The following is an 18,149-nucleotide window of genomic DNA, read 5'->3' as shown; positions in this document are numbered from 1 at the left end:
CTGGGAAGCAGACATGGCCAGAACTGGCAGAGGAGGATTTAAAAAGGATGCTCGAGGGAATAAAAGTAAATACATTATGTATTTTGGAAAGGGATGAATGTAATGTAATACGTACTCACTAGCAAATGATCAATACTGCAGATTTAATCAAGTTATGAGCATTAACGTTCGCCACTTCCTTGTTTATCGTCCACCTTCCTGAGACGTCCACGTTGATTTCATTTGTGCTTCGCTGGGTTATTTGTATTTTTTTTAAGATAAAAAGATACAATTTACTTTCTAAATCCTGACATGTCAGAACTCACGTTGACTCCACTGACTTCAGTCATTCAGGATTTCAGGTCAGTCTCATGTCAGCTCCGATTCTCTTTCAAATCGTAGGTTCCAAAGAATTATGATTTTTTTTTCATTTATCCTCATACTCCCCACGTTTTCTTTACCGAGATTGTGGCTTAACCAAATTCTCCAAGTGTGTCTAGGATACAGTTCCGTGTCTCGCTGCTAGGATGTTTGGTGTGAAAATACCGGTTATATGCTCCTGGTCCAGGTGGAACAGACCTTTTGGTCATCCTGTCCGGCACTGTCTCCCGGACCCTCAGCCCCTACTTTCTTCTCTCCCATGGACGCCTGGATATTGGCTCTCCTGAAACTATAGTGAGGAAGGGCCCAGGCCCTGGCATCAAATAACCTGGTTTAAATCCTTTCACTTCCTGTCAAGTCCCAATCTCCCTGGGCCTTAGTTTCTTCATCTCTAAGATGAGGCTGGTAACAGGACGGACAATGGGGGCAAAGACAACATGGTTTTCGTTTTCTTCCTGGAATTTCAAATTTTAAGGTAAAGCGTGAGACTTTTAAGAAGTTGCTGCTAGTAGCCTTGAACATTAAATGATGCCTCCTCCTTCCAGTAGGGCTGGGAAAGTTCTCCGGTGGGAAAACTTCAGACTCCTGAGAGCAGAAGGAACCTGGGATCGTGTCGGGAGACCTGGGCCCTGGACACAGCCTTCATCACCTGGACTCACCTGTAAAACTGGGGGGATAACTTCAAAGGCCTGTTTTAAAATTTGGTTTTGATTTTTTTTTTTTAATGGATTTTCACTATCTGTGTAGAATAAGCAAACAAAAAGGTTCCCCTTCAGTGACTTTTTACTCACTGGCCTAATTGCTAAGGAAAAAAAGGCAAATTAAAATTTGAATTAAGACCTAAGGAGATTTCAGAATGATTCCTATTACGAGAACTTACCACGGTGCTTGATGAAATAAAATCTGAACAATCCCAGCTACTGATGCCTGTGTCTGCATAGTCACTCAGCTTCCAGAGAGTCGAAACAGAGCACAAGGCTCTATGGTCAGAGCTTCTGAAGTACAAAGTCACGAGAATTAGAATTCTCAAAGGGTCTCTGGTGGTCCACTGCCGTGAAAGCACTTCAAGCGGTTTACTTCGGGAGACGCAGAGCTCTGTTGTAGAGTCTGCTCACTTTGATGCAGGAGGACAGAGCAAAATGTGCGTTTTAAGGACGGTCATGTAAGCTTTCTGTAACACATATACTTTCCTATGGAACAAAGATAACTCACGTTAAAATTATCATACGCGTATTTTTTTCCCAGGGTCAAAAAGAGTACTTTGAAAGAGTATTTCTTTTAAACGATGTGTCCGAATTATTAAGATGGTTGAGAAAGGTAAGAGCCATCATCAGCCTTCAGGCAACGATTAGGTGTTGATTATCTGCCGCGTGCAGGGAGCTATGCGGACAGGTCTTTGCCCCTTTCAAGGGCTTAGAAGAATTTAAAAAACATACACATCCCTGAGATGATCTAAGAAATGTCCACAGGGAAAATAAGATACTTTTCAATGGGTGAGACGAGGGAAGGCGTTGTGAGTGGAAGAGCCGTCATCAAGAAAGGGCTAGAGGTTTTGGCACATGGAGTTTGCGGGCAGGAGCAGAGACAGCCGGCATTCCAGGGGCACAGAGCAGGACACGGGGACGGATAAGCACAGGGAACAGTGAGTGACTCCATGTGAAAATGACAAGGAGGGAGCGGAGGAAGCGGCAGACACTGGAGAACAGAAGAGGATTTTCAGGGTCCTTTAATCGCTGACGAGTACTAACTTGAAGCTCTGTTAGTAAATGTACAATTTGGGAGTAACTGTGGAAACATTCTGTGACAGAATTTATGACAGAAAATGCAACTCAGTGCGTTTTACTCCTGCAGAAGGTAATGCGACTTGGAAAACTGGGGCTGAGTTCTTCTCACCTGCCTGGAGCCTCGGAACAAAATGGTCTTCAGGACGCGGCTAAGGCTGTACATTTGTTTGCCATTGATCGCCACTCACTCTGGAGTGGGAAAAGCTGACACAGCTTAAAATCTTAAATAGGGCATGGCTTAGGCTGCTAACCTACTTACGCAATGAACATTCCTAGGGCATGAAAATCTGGTTACGGGAGCCTTCTTAGAAATGTCATCAGGTGTGTGCGTGGATACTAATAACAGATCAATTATGTATCTTTAGAAACAGAGCAGTTTACCAACATCATTCCAGTAAGACTACCAATTACACAAATGACACTTTGAAAGGGGACCCCAAGAAAAAGTTTAAAGTCCTCTAACTACAGACAGAATAAACCAAAAGTTAAACCTTTGCAAAAATTCTAAACAGGAAACTTCCCAGCTGATGTGAGGAGCCAGTACATTTCTGACTCCCATCTCCCCCAGAAGCTCAAGACCTTGACTGAGTTATCACCGTAAATGGACAATGTTTTCAAAAAAGATTCCGTTCACAAAAGTTTCCACTTCTGCATTTATCATAAACATTGGTTTACATGTCAAGTATGCCTCTATTCAGTAAAGCAAGATGAGCCTGTTTACTTTTTTTTTTTTTTAAAGAAAATGTGTTCATTAGGAGAAAACCATTTTCATCTGCACTAATGGCAGCCAACGTAAGAGTGTAGAAAAGGAGTCTGAAAACACCGTTATAGGTACCATCTCCATTGAGCGCTGTGCGTTTTGCTTCTTTTCTAAAGCAGTCAGGACCTGGGGATTTATGTCTCTGCTGAAAACAATGCATCCAAGAGAAAGATGTCTCCACTTTCTTCAAGGTAACACCAGCACCTCTAAAGAATGGCAGTTGGAACTAGCTGTGTTAGCATTCTTCGTAGAAACTGAAGCAATAGGGTATATATATATAATAGAGACAGAGTTTTATTTTAAGAAATTGGCTCCCATGATTGTGCAGGTTGACAAGTCCACAGTCTGCAGGGCAGGCCAGCAGGCTGCAGACCCAGGGGAGAGTTCGATGTTGCAGCTCTAGTCTGAAGGCTTTTGCTTGGGAGTTAAGCCTCCAACTGATTAGGCGAGGCCCACCCACATTAGGGAGGGCAGTCTGTTTCATTTAAAGTCAACTGATTATAAACATGAATCACATCTAAAAAAAAAAAAATACCTCCACAGCAACATCCTGACCTGTGTTTGACTAGACTAGGCATCTAGTCTGGGTATTGTGGTCTAGCCAAGTTGACACAGACAATTAACCATCACACTAGCCAAGAGTCAAACAGCTTCAGAGTAGAAAGATTTATTACTGACCTCTGTTGAATAGAATGTCATTTTGTTTTAGATTTAGGCTGAAACTGCCAATATTTGACCACTTTTGATCTGGGAAAAAGGCTAACTGGGTATAATGCAACACAGCATTTACACCTCCCCACAGCTGCAACGATGCTGCCTTCTTCACTCTGACGCTTGATCTGGAGACAACCTTCTGCTTATCAAGCTGACTTCTCTGGAACAGCCCTAGGACTCAGCATGAAGGAGTGTCTAAGCCTTTTGCTTAAAAAATGCTCAATTAAGGAAAAGAGGCAGCAAAACTCAAGCTATCTACAGCCAGACTGAACTTTTTTCGCCCCTTAATGGGAAACCATCAGTACCAATGTTTCAGTTAACAATAACACGAAGGAAAAAGTCTTTGAGCCCCATGGGTCTACGGTGCAACAGGCAAACTGCATTTCTAATTATGTGTCCATAGAGATTATACCTTAAGTGAATTAATCCCAAACGTACTTTTTTCAGAGTATTCTAATGATAAAAGCAAGAGCAGTTTCCTTCTAGAAACAGTCCTTGAAATATTTCATATGTGTGAACTTAAATAAAAATGTACTTAGCCTTAATGCTAAGAGTTAACAAAGAAATTCTTTTAGATTTGCTGGAATTAAGCATGTGAAAAGAAAAACCACCCCATCTGGGGTCACCAGGCATCTTCTTTACCCCTCTGAAGGAGGTGCTATGAGATACAAATATATATGTATCTTCAGTGGGTTCCTAGACTGATTGTTAACTGAATTTTCAGAATTAACTCTCTTTGGAAGCTGAGTTATGAACTGCTGAATTTTAGATGAAATGATACACACGTGCTCATCATTTTGGTCCCGATGAATTGCCAAGGGTGGGTTTTCAGCAAAATTCTTAACAAGTAGCACCCACAGGGAACTTCTCAACGGATAATTTCCAGGACTGACAGACCGTAAGTGCTAAAGGAATGCTTGATGCCAATCTTATCTCACGTGAACAAGACACATGATCAATTTACACATTCTAATAGCCTTCTTGGAATTCTTTCTGGAATTCTCACCTGGATTAAAGTTTTGATGCATGATGTTTTGACTTTTTTTATTTACAGTTTCTGTCCTTCCTTTAAAGGTACAAAAGTTTTAAAACAAAACAAAAGAAACCCTAGAACTTTACATTTCATTTCAACAACAAAGTATTGTCCTAGAGCGAGCTATTAGAATCTTATCTTTATCAAATGAGAAAATCTTTAAAATTCAAAAGAAAAAAAAAAGTTATACCAAATAGAAATTTATCATCTATTAAAATTTCAGGAAGAGCTACATGATCTAAAGCCGTTCTATAATTTTATTCATATACTTTGTGGAGTTCACATCTCTTTTTCTTACAGCAAACATAACACTGTAGGCCACCGGAAGCTGCAGTACTACTGTTTAATTAGCAGCACGTTAATATTTTCTATCTGGGTAACTGGAAAATAAATAGCCTGCTTCTTTGGATGTGGATGCTTTTTAAAATGTAGTCTCACTGCAGCTTCATACTGTGATTGCTATTTTACAGAGCTTATACACACACAAAAAAATACGATCTTTGTCTATATTTTATACAAATACAACAGTAGTTTGTGAATACATTTTAAGTACATGATATACATGATAAGCCACTTGATTTCCCAATATCACAGAATAGCGATTTTTAAATGCAATAAAAATATACAAAATTCAGCCTGGAATGCAGAGTTTTTCTTTTCTATTTTGACTCAAAAACTTTATCATTAGAACATTTTTTTTTTTAGAGTACTAGTCCAAACACGTTTTCATCAGCTCAAAATACGATTCCAGCAGTCCAGCTTATGTGGGGGCAGGATGCAATGCGTTTCCGAATGGACTCCCAGTTTTTGTTAAATTCAAAGGGCTGCTAGTCACGTAGAGCACGCTCTCCACTCCACACCACAGCAGAAAGCCCACGTTCTAGTCTGAGTTACAGTCACCTCGTGCACAAAAGCTGGGTTTGTTCTGGTAACATTTGCACACGTCCAAGATTTCCTTTTGCAAGTGCACGTGAATACATCGTGGTGGGTGGTGTAAAAGTCTGTTAAGGACAAATGAAGTCACAGTATAAAAATATATTGTACACCTTGACACCTAATGTAGTCCTTTTTTTTTCCTATGGATAAAAAAATACGACTGAATGAGACAGAGAAGTTTGTAGCACCATGAAGAGTTGTATCCCAAGTCACATTAGCAGCATGATCCGACACAATATTGAAGGAGTGTTTCTGAGAAGATACACATTCATTCTGGTTCGTCTGTACCACTGGAGCTTATACAATGGAGTGTTTTATACATTAGCAACAGTTCTGTCATTTCTAAGCTAGGGAACTCACCAAAAGACACTGCCTTCCATCCTCAGCGGGTCAGTAACGTCGTAGGAGGGCCTAGGGGTGAGCTCAGCGCGCCCTGACCGCTGCGGGGAGGATCACTTTGATTGCTATGATCCCAAAGGAGCTCTGCGTGGCTTTTCAGCACAGAACTGCACAACACAACTTACGCGGATCTAGGGACTCACGACAGACCATCTCGTCTTGTAGCAGGGCCGCTGGCGCAGCGGCAGAACTAAGACGAGGTCAGGGCAGGCGCTCGCTCCTCAGAGAGGACAGCCTGCCGCCGCTGTAGGAAAACTCACTACTGACAAGGGCTCCTCCAATGTCACGCGGATCTCAGTAGGCTAGAAGCAACTTGGGCGAACTGGTATTTCTTAATTTACATACTGGGAAGACAGTGTGTTTTGAGACACGTAAACCTTGTAAAAAAATAAACCGTTGTAAAACCTTATGAAAAAGACACACACTGATTCTGTGCAATATAGCAAATTGATAAGAAAACACTGTAAAAATGTACCTGTTTAAAATACCATCTACCATTTTTGAACACAAAGCATTATATAGCAAAGGCCTACATATATATCATCTAATGGCACTTGAAACAAATTTATAATAAGTCTTAAAATAAAAGGCATAACCTATAAGAAAGTTTCTGTAAAGGTTAGATTCATTTTGAAAGTGCTATGTCTTGCAGTATGTGTAGTATAGAGGTCGACCAAGCTCTATGTGTTAAAAAAATATTGGCCTATATATGTGTATTGCTTACTAGATGAATGATCCTGAAAATACGTACTCTTTTAACATTCATTATTAGCTTAATAAAGCAATCCGCTCTGGCTCATGTTTCAGTCAGTATATGGTTTTTAAAAACCACTACTGTCCAAATTAACACAATAGATCACTATATTCCACAAGTGACTACGAATAGTAATGCACAAGCCACAAACAGGCAAAAATACATTGCTTGGAAGAAACACTAAATGAAATGAGAAAGTTGCACAAAGGGTGGTGCCTGATCAGCGGGACAAATGAAGTTTTGGTGATAGGATTCTAGGATGCAAACTGTAACAGTGACCGATAACCATAAAGATGATATTTGCACACATCAACGGGTAATATTGCTTACGGTGCCAAGAACCTTCCACACTCCTTGCTTCCAGGTCTGGTCATCTGATTTGCACAAACACGTGGAAGGGCCAACTGAATGAGGTTCAATATCTTGTCTGAGGTCAAAATTCTAAACTGAAATATTTTTACTTAATGATAATCCCTTTTTTTTTTTTTAATTTTAACCAAGCAAAGGCACTACTAGAAATGTCAAGGATGATGATTCTGGCCACTGGAGCATGAAAACAGCATTGGCAATAATTATTTTTAATCACATCCAGTTGACATAAAAGTAAATGTCAATTTTTTTTTCTAGGAAAAAAAAAAAAAAAGAGCCAGTTCGGTGTTACAGCCTTGTGAGACCGTTGTGCAATTAAAGTAAGTGAGTCTGCCTCATGTTTAATAGAGATTCTCTCAAAAAGAGTTTAGTGACTACTACAGTCAATTTTAAAAACAAATTAACTGAATTCCCTCTTACTTGGAAGTGTTATTTCAAGTCTGTGGGGGCAGCAACAGGCAAAGGGGTGTATATATGAAAACTAAGTCCACAATTTCAGCACTGGTGCCCTGGGAGATGCGCCCCAGTGTCAACTCCGTGACGGGCGAGAAGTAGGTTAAAAATACATATACCTATGTGGCGCCATTCCCCATTTCCAAAATGCTCTATTTAATAAATCCTGGGACTCCCTTTAAATTTTTTTTTTTATTAGCAGTGAAGTACAACCTACTGAGGCCAACATCTCAGTTTACGAGTTTGACTTCTCTTTTAACAAATTGTAGACAAAATAAAGTAGTGCTTCCACACTTGTGTTTGTGATTTCTATTTAAAAATAGGTTTTCTATTTATTTGTGCTCTGTCACCAAATTTTTTTCCTTTTTTTTTTAAATGGTGATTAAAGCAATATTGAACACTAATCATTCAACTAATGATTTAAGTAAGCAATCTGTTTCATAGAAACTAAAGGAAGCAGTAATAAAGCAGAGCTAAAAGCCTACTTTCAGAGCAAATATTCTCCTAATCAAAAGCTTAGGAGCAGTTTGAAAAATTTTTAAATGTATTTCCTTATTAACATATATAATTTTAATGCCTTTGGAACACACTTTTTTTAATAAAATGTAACTTTTAATAATAAATTTTAAATACATACGTATAAAAACTACTGCTCCTAGGATTTAGAAAAAAAAAAAAAATAGGAGCATGATAAAATATCAGAAGCCAAAGCTCCTTAAGAGAGCAACTTTGATTCTATGAAGTGCAGTATGTGTGTGTATATATATATAATATATATAGTGAAACCCCATTTACATTATTACAATTTACATTTTTCCACAAATTATACTACTCCCCAATATTTTAAATAACGTATTATATTCAGTAATCTGCACTCATTTTTAGAAATTCTTGGTAAACATCGAAATCTGCAGTGAGAACTGGCCCTACAGAAGAGCTTCCGTGTAGGGCTGATGAGTGCTCAGAAATATTTCTCTCTTTTTTTAAGAGATATATACTCTTCAATAAACCTTCCCCCCTCATACCCGCCCCAACAGACAGGGTCCCCGAATAAGCTGTTAACAAGTGCTTTAACAGATATGTTTCTTAGGTTGATGTCCCAACCGATTATTAGAAAAAAGCAGTTATTTGACCCTTGAGAAGATGCGCTGGTTGTGTAACATGAGGAAAGCCGGCGTAGCCACCACACTCACTGAACACAAGGTTTCTGCCTGTTATTTTCACATTAACTAAGCTAGTGCTTGCTTTGCTGTACTTTTCTCACTCTCTGAATTCCGCTTCTCTGCAACGGCCCTCCCGTTTCCCAGAGACGTGTAAAAGTGGGGTTTTACTGTATATATTTTTAGTCGCTCAAAACTTTGTGGTCATTCCTCAAATAGTTTTCGAGTGCATTTAACTTTAAAGTCTCTGTCCGAAATAGCAAAGAAAGATGAATTCACACTGAATGAGAAAGATCCCACGGGGCCAGGGCTGTTGTTTTGCTTTCTGCTTTTGGCTCTTAGGGAAAGAAAACTGTATCGAATTCGGCAAGAAGTGATGTAAGTGATACGCTTTCACTTGACTCCTGAAGGGTCTCGTTTCAACCCTGGCGACAGGGGACGTGATCCCCAGACAAGTTCCCAGGCGGAGCCGCGGGCCTCGCATCCAACTACCCATCTCCCTGCCTGGGGTCTCTCAGCGCCACCTCCCGGGCCCTCGGGGACAGACACACCTAATGTCTGTGTCCCCAGCGGCGGGCTCTGGGCTCCGGACCGACTGTGGACTGACAACCCAAGGGAAACTGCTGGCTGTGCTTGACCTGCCCTCGCCACGAAAGGTGGAACAGGTTAAAGAGCTCCATCTGGAGACTGAAGACTCTGACGCCACACACTATTAGTATTATCAAACGGGAAGAGAGCAAGCTAGGAAGTATGAGACGTGGCGAATCTCCCGTGTACTGACTTAAGGCCAACTACGAAGTAACACGGAAAGCCGTGTCACCTTGCTAGGAGTCTCTTTTTTGCTATAAATACTGGTGCTTTGTGTTTAGGTTTCGTTTCTCTCATACATGCATAATAAAGACGGCAAATAACGTGAGCCAGACAACAGCAAGTCTTCAAAATATGCTGACCTGAAATTATAGTGTAGCTAAGAAACATAGGTTACATCCCCAAACTGGATTCCTAATTTATTTGAAGCAGTTGATTATTAATCCATTTAGAGGCTAGTAGAAATTTTAAAAACTCTCAGGTTATTCACATACATTTTAGAAAATTTACATTCTATTGCAAAATTTTTTAATGAGCCAAATGTCAAAAGCTAGAGCCACTGTTAGTGGACAAAAAAAAAAAAAAAGAAAGAAAAATTTAAGATCTAAAAGTAATTTGAACAAGGGATTTGTAAGACTTTTACTACTCATAATGGCTTTCCTATGTGAGAAACCATCTTCAAATGTAACAATTGGCAGTGAATCAGGACAAAATACCCAGGTAAACAAAGCTGAACACAAACGGTTCCCAAGCTCATTTGGAAAGCTAGTGTCTACGTGATGCTGGCTTAATGAAGACTGGTGCTATACAGAAGCAGAAACTTTCGTACTGTCTTAAAGTAGGCACTAAAATAAACACGGTCACCTAAGGCAGGGCTACACATACGTTTCTGTAACAGATCCGCGTCTCGGAGTCCTACTGGAAAGCCTGATGGAAACGTGGCAGGGTGGTGCTCGTGCTTAAACTGCTGGTGAACGCTGCTGACAGGGAGTGCAGCGAGCCGAGACCTATGCTGTTTGCAGGATCCTGGGGGTCCTGGGTCTGGGGCGGGAGCTGAGACACAGAAGAATGTGCTTCTTCCTGGGAATAGCTCATCCCAAGGCTCCCCACCGACAGAGGGTTATAGGGAGGCCCATTTAATGGTATGAAATTAAACAACTGAGAAAAATCCAATGCCGGTGTGTTGAGGGGGTCGCTGATGGAAATGGAGCTTTTTGACAGGGAGAGGTCCCCCGCGGCGTCATCCAGGGACCCGATCTGCGGCTCCAGCCCGAGTTTGGAGGACGACGCCTGGGAGTCCTGGGAAGAGGAGGGCGCCCCAGCCTGGAGCTCCATCAGGTAGCTCTCAATCTCCCCCTTTAGCGGCTGCTCCTTCTCGGGAAGAGAAATTGCGTATGAGGTAGAACTGAACGGGTACTTGAACGAAAGGTGGTGGGAGGGGTGCACAGCGTCCATGTCGATGGGGCACGTCATGCCCAGGGGCAGAGTTGTGATCATCTGGTGGGCGGACCCCGAGCTGGGCATGGACTGGAACGGGGTGTTGTAGAGGTTTAGCTGCAGTGTGTTTGTGAATGGCTTGGACAGCAGTTCGCTGGAAGGTAAGGACATCACCGGGAGGAGCTCGTCCTTGATAGGCACGGAGACATTGCAGGTGAAGGGATCCAGGAAGTCCACGGGCTCCGTCTTGACCTTCAGGAGCTCTTGGTTGTGACTCTTCTTCATGTGCCGCGTCAGGTGGTCCTTGCGCCCGAACCTCTGGGCAGCAGTACTGGCAGAGGAAGTCCTTCCTTCCCGTGTGCACCACCATGTGTCTGCGCACGTCCTTGCGCGTGTAGAAGCGGCGGTCACAGTGCTCGCACTGGTGCTTCTTCTCCTTCACCCCGCCCGACGACTTGCCCGCGTGCGACTTGAGGTGCTCCAGCAGCACGCCCGTGCTCTCGAACGTCTGCAGGCACACCTTGCAGGTGAGGTCGCCGCTGGTGGCCGCGTGCAAGGCCAGGTGGCGCTTGAACCCGAGCTTGGTGTTGTAGTTCTTGCCGCACTCCTCGCACTTGAACGTCTCTTTGTTGGGGTCGTGCGTGTGCAGGTGGTTCTTCAGGTGGTCCTTCCGGTGAAACATTTTCTCACAATAGTTACACTTGTGGGTTTTCTCAGGAGAGTGGGTAGCCATGTGCCTTGAACACAGACATACTCTGTAAGCATCGTGACAAGGAGGGCGCGCGCTCACTGTTCTCGCGGAAGCTAACTGCTAGCTAAGGACACAGCACTCCCCGCCCCACGGCCGCGCTGTCATACGGACATGCCACGAGGACGCCTACCGCACCCAAGCGCCGCGCAACCGCAGCGTCTAACGTGCCGCTTTCGTTTTCGCTGGGTTTTAGCTATTGCAAACGCAAACGAGCAAGGCTGAATATACTCACGTAAACGTCCATACCCTTTTCTTGAAAATTCTTTGTACAGACGGAAATTCTACTCTCATTAAGCATTGCATAAAAAAAAAAATCGCAAAACACTAACACATAAAAAGCCTGTGACTTAGAACACTGAAAACTAGCCAACGTCTAATCTACTTAACAATTCTCTCTGCAATTCAGCGGAAAGAGGTGTATACAAATATATACGTTGACAATGGCTTCGAAGGGCCGACATGATAGAAAATAGAATCTGAAAGACAAATAGAGTGTAATACCTTTGTAATTTGTACTTAGAAACAAAGGCTTTCGTGCAGTCTTGTTGTATGCACTTGTAGGGCCTCTCTCCTGTGTGAGAGTAGGAGTGAACCTTTAATTTCTCAACACTGTTAAAGGCCTTGTCACACAGTTGGCAAGGAAAGTTTTTTCTTGGTTTGGTTTCACCACGCTTACGTTTCCCTGAAGGGACTTTCTGGGTATCTCTTACTTCTGACAAATCACCAGGGATGACAGTGGCCATCGCAGCCTAAAGCAGGCCTTCTTGTTGGACACTTGGGAACTGCCCAACTCCACTAAATGATTTAGCTTTAGGTGGCTTCTCAAGTTTCATGTGGTCGTAAAAGAAAGCAAAAAGGGACTGGAAAAAAAAATAAGAAACAACTAGTTTGTAACTAGATTTAATTTTTAAAAGTTTTATTTGCTATGTGATGCTTTTGAATTAAAAAAAAAAAAGAAACCATAAAATGGATTCAGCTGGTCTGATGTAATATCTGTAGACTTCTTTATATTTGTCAAAACACATATTAATGCATTGCTCAGAATGGACAGTTCACAGACTCCGCCCCTGAAATCCCACCTGACAAACGTCCTTCGGAAAAGCAGTAGTGATTGCAGGAACTCTCAGGGAGCATCGAGACACGGCCCCCAACGTGGCATCACTGAGAGTCACTTTTTACAACGGACTGGAGAGCATAAACCTCACTAAGAACATAACAATGTTTCTGAAAATATTTTAATGTCTAAAAATCACTTTAATCTGTGCCAGCTGGCTTTAGTCACGCTCTGCCTTAGAGGAAAATACAGATAAGCAACCAAGAACTCGTTCAGGCACCTTGTGTGAGCCATTCGGTCCATGGAAAGAGCACCAGAGGCCTGAAAGAGTTGGACGCGCCACCCAAAGTGAAAACGGATTCTTTATACCAGTGTCATCACACGCAGGGAGACTTCTGAGTCAACAGCAGAAAGGACTTGTCTTCGTAACAAATATGCATTCTTGAAATGGTAAAACCTTTTGGTGCAATGTTAAGTGAGGATCATGGCTCCTTGTCTCTTGGTGGCGGGGAACACAATTTGGCTGAAGCAATCTTCCCCATTGTTTTTCACGTCACACAAAATCATCTGTTCACCGGGGTGAGTGGATGAGCCGGGGCTGGGGGACCAGTCTCTGTCTGACACACCTGTGACCCGTGTGAGCGGTGAGCACACCAGTGCACCTTTTGGCTCAGAGCCCCATACTGTGCAAGGAGGCATCAGTACAGAGGTGTGGCAGGTTGTAAAAGGTGTGTTAAAGTTTCAGTTCATTACTGGTGCTGGGAGAAAGAATGAAATGTACATCCTGTACCATAAAGAGTATGTCTACTTAAAAACTTTTAAAATTTATTGAAACCTCTGAAAATTCGTGGACAAGAGATAGTAAATATTATCAACTGTATTTCTCAGAGTAAGAAACCAACTCCCCAAAGATCCAATTGATACAAAAGAGTTATATGATTCGTCAAGGTTCGTGAATGCTAGTTCAGCAATGGATTTTTAGGAGACACAGAGATGATAATACTGGCAATTTCTTTCAAAAAAGATCTGGAACGTGGCTAAATGGCCATTACTAATTACTAATCAGATTTTTCATTCTATTATATATTCGGAAAACAATGAAGACCTTTTTTTTTTAATATCACGTGTGTTTTGGCATCGGACACTGGCCCTCACGAGCTAGATGTATGACACTGACTTTCACAGGTTCCAGTTATACTTTTGCAGGGGTTCCAAATTTAATCCACGTTTTTGTCAAATTAAGTGTACGTTAGAGTAGACCCTACTGTATTTGAATGTAGAGGCCGTCACTGAACAGGCAACACACAGCAGTTGCCCACTCATTTGATTAAACGTGAAGCACATGGGGCAGCTAATGCGTGTCTAGCTTACACACCCTTTCTTCCTCAGTAGGTAGATACAGGCAAGGCCTTCCTTCATGCTGTTCAAATGTTCTAAGTCTCCTTTGCAGTTTAAAAATGACATGAACACAGTTAATGCAATTGACGTTACTAATGCTCACACAGTATGTTCCCTCTGGTTTTAGATTTTCTGAATCTCAAGGATTTGTTCTTTTCCTGCTATATTTTCATTCAAGAGACAGCTTCTCTGCCTCTTTCAGAAATATCTAAATAGCTATTCTGCTGTAACCAGTAATGACACTGAAGAATGGTATAAAGCATTCTGCCAAAGCAGGGAAAAAAAGAGTAATTCTGACTATCTGATTTCCTGACATGATGCTTTTGTGCACCTATTTAGAACATTGTGGGAAACAAGCTGAGAAGTTTTTCAACTGTAAAATCAACACAGAATGCAAAATATCTAAATCCCTGTCTATAGCTAATATCTGAAATATTTCAAAGACTGGTCATATTTTGTCATTATTGTGTTATGAGTTCCAACCATAAATGGGCAGAGAATTCCAGTTGAGGAAAATAACTTCTAAGTTATTGGGAAAAAAAGTACAAAAAGTGCACCATGAAACAATAAACAAACACTGATCACATTAAATTTGGTAATACTCAACAAGGAGTAACAAATGAATTCTGTTCTCTTTGGATGTACAGACTGAGCAATGGAGAATTGCAGATTTCAAATATTACACTTTTCTAAGACCAGCTGAAATTTTTTCATGGCTAACAATATCTTTTCATCTCGATATATTACACAGCTCAAATTAGTTATAGGTGCATCATTTAAAACTACAGGATAAATATAAGGTTGTGAGCTCAACATCAAATAAAAATCCAAATTCATAATATGCACATCAATCAAATACCTCAAAGATACATGCATAGAACCATAGTGATTTTTGCTCAATGCATACCTGATGATGGATGGAAAAAGCCTCAGACCTTGATCTTAGCCAGTCCCATTGACTCTTCGTGGAAGAGAGCGGAATCCAGTCCTTCCCATTTTGGCCAATCTATGAAACAAAAAATAAGAATGGACTACACTCCAGATGGAACCAGTCCGTAAGCGATGGAAAATAAAGGCTGAAAGAATGGCAGTTTCATGACACATGCTTTCATTCCGTACTCTGCTGGAGAGTCATGCATTAACTTTCACCAACTGCAAATTTTTATTAGTTCTCAGCACATTTACATGACCAAATAAATGCAGAGACAAAAAGTAAAACAGGATTACCTAGATAAATGACATTTGGTGATGCTGAATGACTCCCCACTTCTTTCCCAAATGCAATTTAATTTGTTAAGTCTAACTTGCCTACTGAGAAAAGTGGAATATTAGGGTTACTATCCGTAAACCAAACGGATCAAATTTTCCTTAAGCTAAAGGACATTCGGGAAGAGACAAGCTCAGTTCTCTCGCGGAGAGCGTACGCCGGGAACCTCGCCACGGAACGGCTGACTCCGAAGGAGGGCACCTCCCAGGCCCACGCTGCTGCACACGCTTGTGCAACCTGGCCTTCCCTAGCTATGCTTGTGTTACCTGTGATGCCTGCCAGTTTATTTCTCAGAATGCTGCAAGCGCTGCTGAGATGTAGCAATAACTCCGTGCTCCTTAGATTTCAAAAGCATGGAAGGGAGGTTAAATACAGGTTTGCTACAAGAGAAGGGGTGTCAGGAAGAAAGCATCGCTTGGTTTTAAGAGGTCGTTGTTGAAAAAAACTTAAAATATCTTTTAAAATGCCTAATAGAAGCATGATCTTCAGTAGACTAAGAACACGTATAGAAAAAAATCTGCTAATAATTGTTGGCTGTACAAGTAAGTGTGAAAAGAATAATGGTCAAAAAAGCAGAACAGAATTATCTATTATGGAGGGTACAGGGCACAGAGAGACTAGTAAACCCTTAATACTTTAAAGATGAACGTTCAGAAATCATGATTACAAGAACTTGGGAGGGATAATATAAATCAAACAGTTAAAATAGAAGAAGACCTATCAATGACAGGTTAAATGAAAATAATTTTACTTAGAATTCTAAGCACAAATCTAATTAATTTCCCCTGACATCAAATTTTCATATACTTTAAGAATTTGACAATGTATAAATAAAATATTTAATAGAGGGCATTCAAGCATCATTACAAAAATACAAAGGCTATACTTGAAAGCAGCAGTATTCTCATAGTTTAAAAGACAAGAAAAATAAAAATTTAGACTAATAAAGGATGTTTAAAAAGTTAAAGCAAAAGCTCCAATCTTTTGTAAAGCACAGGACATGCAAAAATGGAAGAACTGAATTCTGCACATCAAAACTGCAAAATAAAAAAATTAATTTTGTAAATACTTACTTGCTCAGGGCACATACTGAGTTTTGGGTAGGGTAATTAAGACTAGGAAGGCCTATTTTGGGTGTTATGTCATTTTGATAATATAAATACCTTACAAGGGGAGAGTGCTTTCATTTCTGTTCCCGCCCGGAAATTCAGTGAACCTGAGAGCGGATGCATTTATCACCACATCCACCTTCAGGTGAGAGGCCCTGAGAAGCTGAGCATCTCGACAGTGCGTACATGGTCAAGGAGGGGCGAGTGCCCCAAACTCCTATTCCACTCTTATTCCACTGCATTCTAGGAGACCAGCAGGTTGGCAAACCAACTTGCGAAAGGACGAATCCTGTCATTACACTTAGAAGACAAGAATGGGGAGAGTGCCTGTTTCTCTATCAGAGCTGCCAACAAGATCCCCACACAGAAACACATTTAAGATTTTAAAAACTTACTTTAAATACAGACAGTATGCAAAGTAAATTTTAAATAATTTAAATAGCAGTTAAAATAATAACTACTGTATCTGAGTGGATAGTGATTTGAGTAGAAAGAAATCTAAAACCAAAGTTGACTAGTAAACAATAAATTTATATTTTTTTCCTGACCAATATAAATTTTATTGCATCTCAAATACATCCATAACATTTTAATCTATGCTTCCTGTTCAATGGCATTTATGATATAAATCCTTTATAGATTCAAAGTATTCCAGCACAGTTTAAAATTACATATATCTCGATTTGAAATATTACAAGTCTACAAGTTACCCCGGTTACATATTTCAGTCTGAAATAAAATAAAAAATAGACATCATTTTCATTCATTTTATCACAAAACATAATTCCAAAGTCACAGTTAATTTCACCCTAAATTCAGCCTACTTATTTTGAGTTCTTATGAGTGGCCAAATAATTTCAAAGGACTGCTAATTACTTCCCCAAACAAAGGAGACCAGAAGCTGTTTGGCGTGCATTATTATGTGGCTTGGTATAATAAACATAACACAGAGACAGTTTCCATTCATGTTATCCTAACTAAAATTACCTGTGTATATTCTCTTTTACAGTAGTAAGAACAACTTTTTAAAAGCCTTGTGACTACTCTCCTGAAGAGTCTGCAACATTTGTACTCTGGTTTTTCTTTTTTACATATCAAAGATTGGTTACTGTGTTTTTCAAATGACTGAACCTCTTTTTTGTCTTGATCTAAAGAATTGCGAAGCAAGGTAGAAAACGCACATATACCCATTTCAAACTGCCCTCAGATGAAATAACACCTCAGAATACCTGCCCGGCTTCTGCTAGTACCAGAACAGACCTTTTTTTTCCTAGGGCAACTTTGCATACACAAAAACAATAATTAAAGGGAATATTATGTGTGCATGCACACACACGGGTTTATTATCTCCCTGCATTTTACATTCTAAAACAGTGACTCACACAGAAAAATAACAAGCAAAAATGAATCATACATCAGAGGGTCTGCTAAAACGAATTCCTACGAGGATGCCGGCAAAAGCACAGGCTTGTGTTGAAGCTTTCTATGCTTTAAATTCCACAGTTGTGACAGTCATTTCTCTAAGAGCTGTGAATTTTTACAACACTTACCTGCATCGATAATTCTTTCATATTTAAGAGTCAAACATATATTTTGCTAATTAAGGGCAAAAGCCATCAGAATCAAAGCTTTTTTTTCCTCCTTTATGCTGATCATAAAACACCATTAGAAAACAATTCAGAAAATGTCAACATTTGTTTCAAACATGTTTTTCATATAAACAGGTAGGTTGCAAAAGGGAACTTACCAGTAGTTAATACTTTAATTTATGTGCATAAAACACAACAGAGCTTTGAATAATGTGAAGGAAATTATTAACAAAA

At 40.6% G+C, this 18,149-nt stretch overlaps 1 protein-coding gene and 1 long non-coding RNA gene across 2 annotated transcripts in view; one reads left to right on the top strand and one right to left on the bottom strand.

The window, feature by feature from the left end:
* Positions 1 to 1,276, top strand: part of LOC116660534 — a 40,540-nt gene extending 39,264 nt beyond the window's left edge. Inside the window, exon 2 of the long non-coding RNA XR_004316123.1 lies at positions 909 to 1,276. This is a non-coding gene — a long non-coding RNA (uncharacterized LOC116660534). The remainder of the gene's footprint in view (positions 1 to 908) is intronic.
* A 3,371-nt stretch (positions 1,277 to 4,647) lies between these two features.
* PLAG1 (PLAG1 zinc finger) lies at positions 4,648 to 16,420 on the bottom strand. The gene is given in 5 exon segments (XM_006191052.3): positions 4,648 to 11,071; positions 11,073 to 11,484; positions 12,000 to 12,358; positions 14,858 to 14,956; positions 15,178 to 16,420. Coding segments are annotated over 3 exon segments (1,500 nt in total). The 5' UTR covers positions 12,242 to 12,358; positions 14,858 to 14,956; positions 15,178 to 16,420; the 3' UTR covers positions 4,648 to 10,225.
* Between the last annotated feature and the right edge of the window lie 1,729 nt (positions 16,421 to 18,149).

The sequence above is a fragment of the Camelus ferus genome, chromosome 29 (genome assembly GCF_009834535.1).
Source record: "Camelus ferus isolate YT-003-E chromosome 29, BCGSAC_Cfer_1.0, whole genome shotgun sequence".
Taxonomy (NCBI): Eukaryota; Metazoa; Chordata; class Mammalia; order Artiodactyla; family Camelidae; genus Camelus; species Camelus ferus.
The sequence above is the reverse complement of the archived record's forward strand: the minus strand, read 5'-3'. Positions and strand labels throughout refer to the sequence as shown.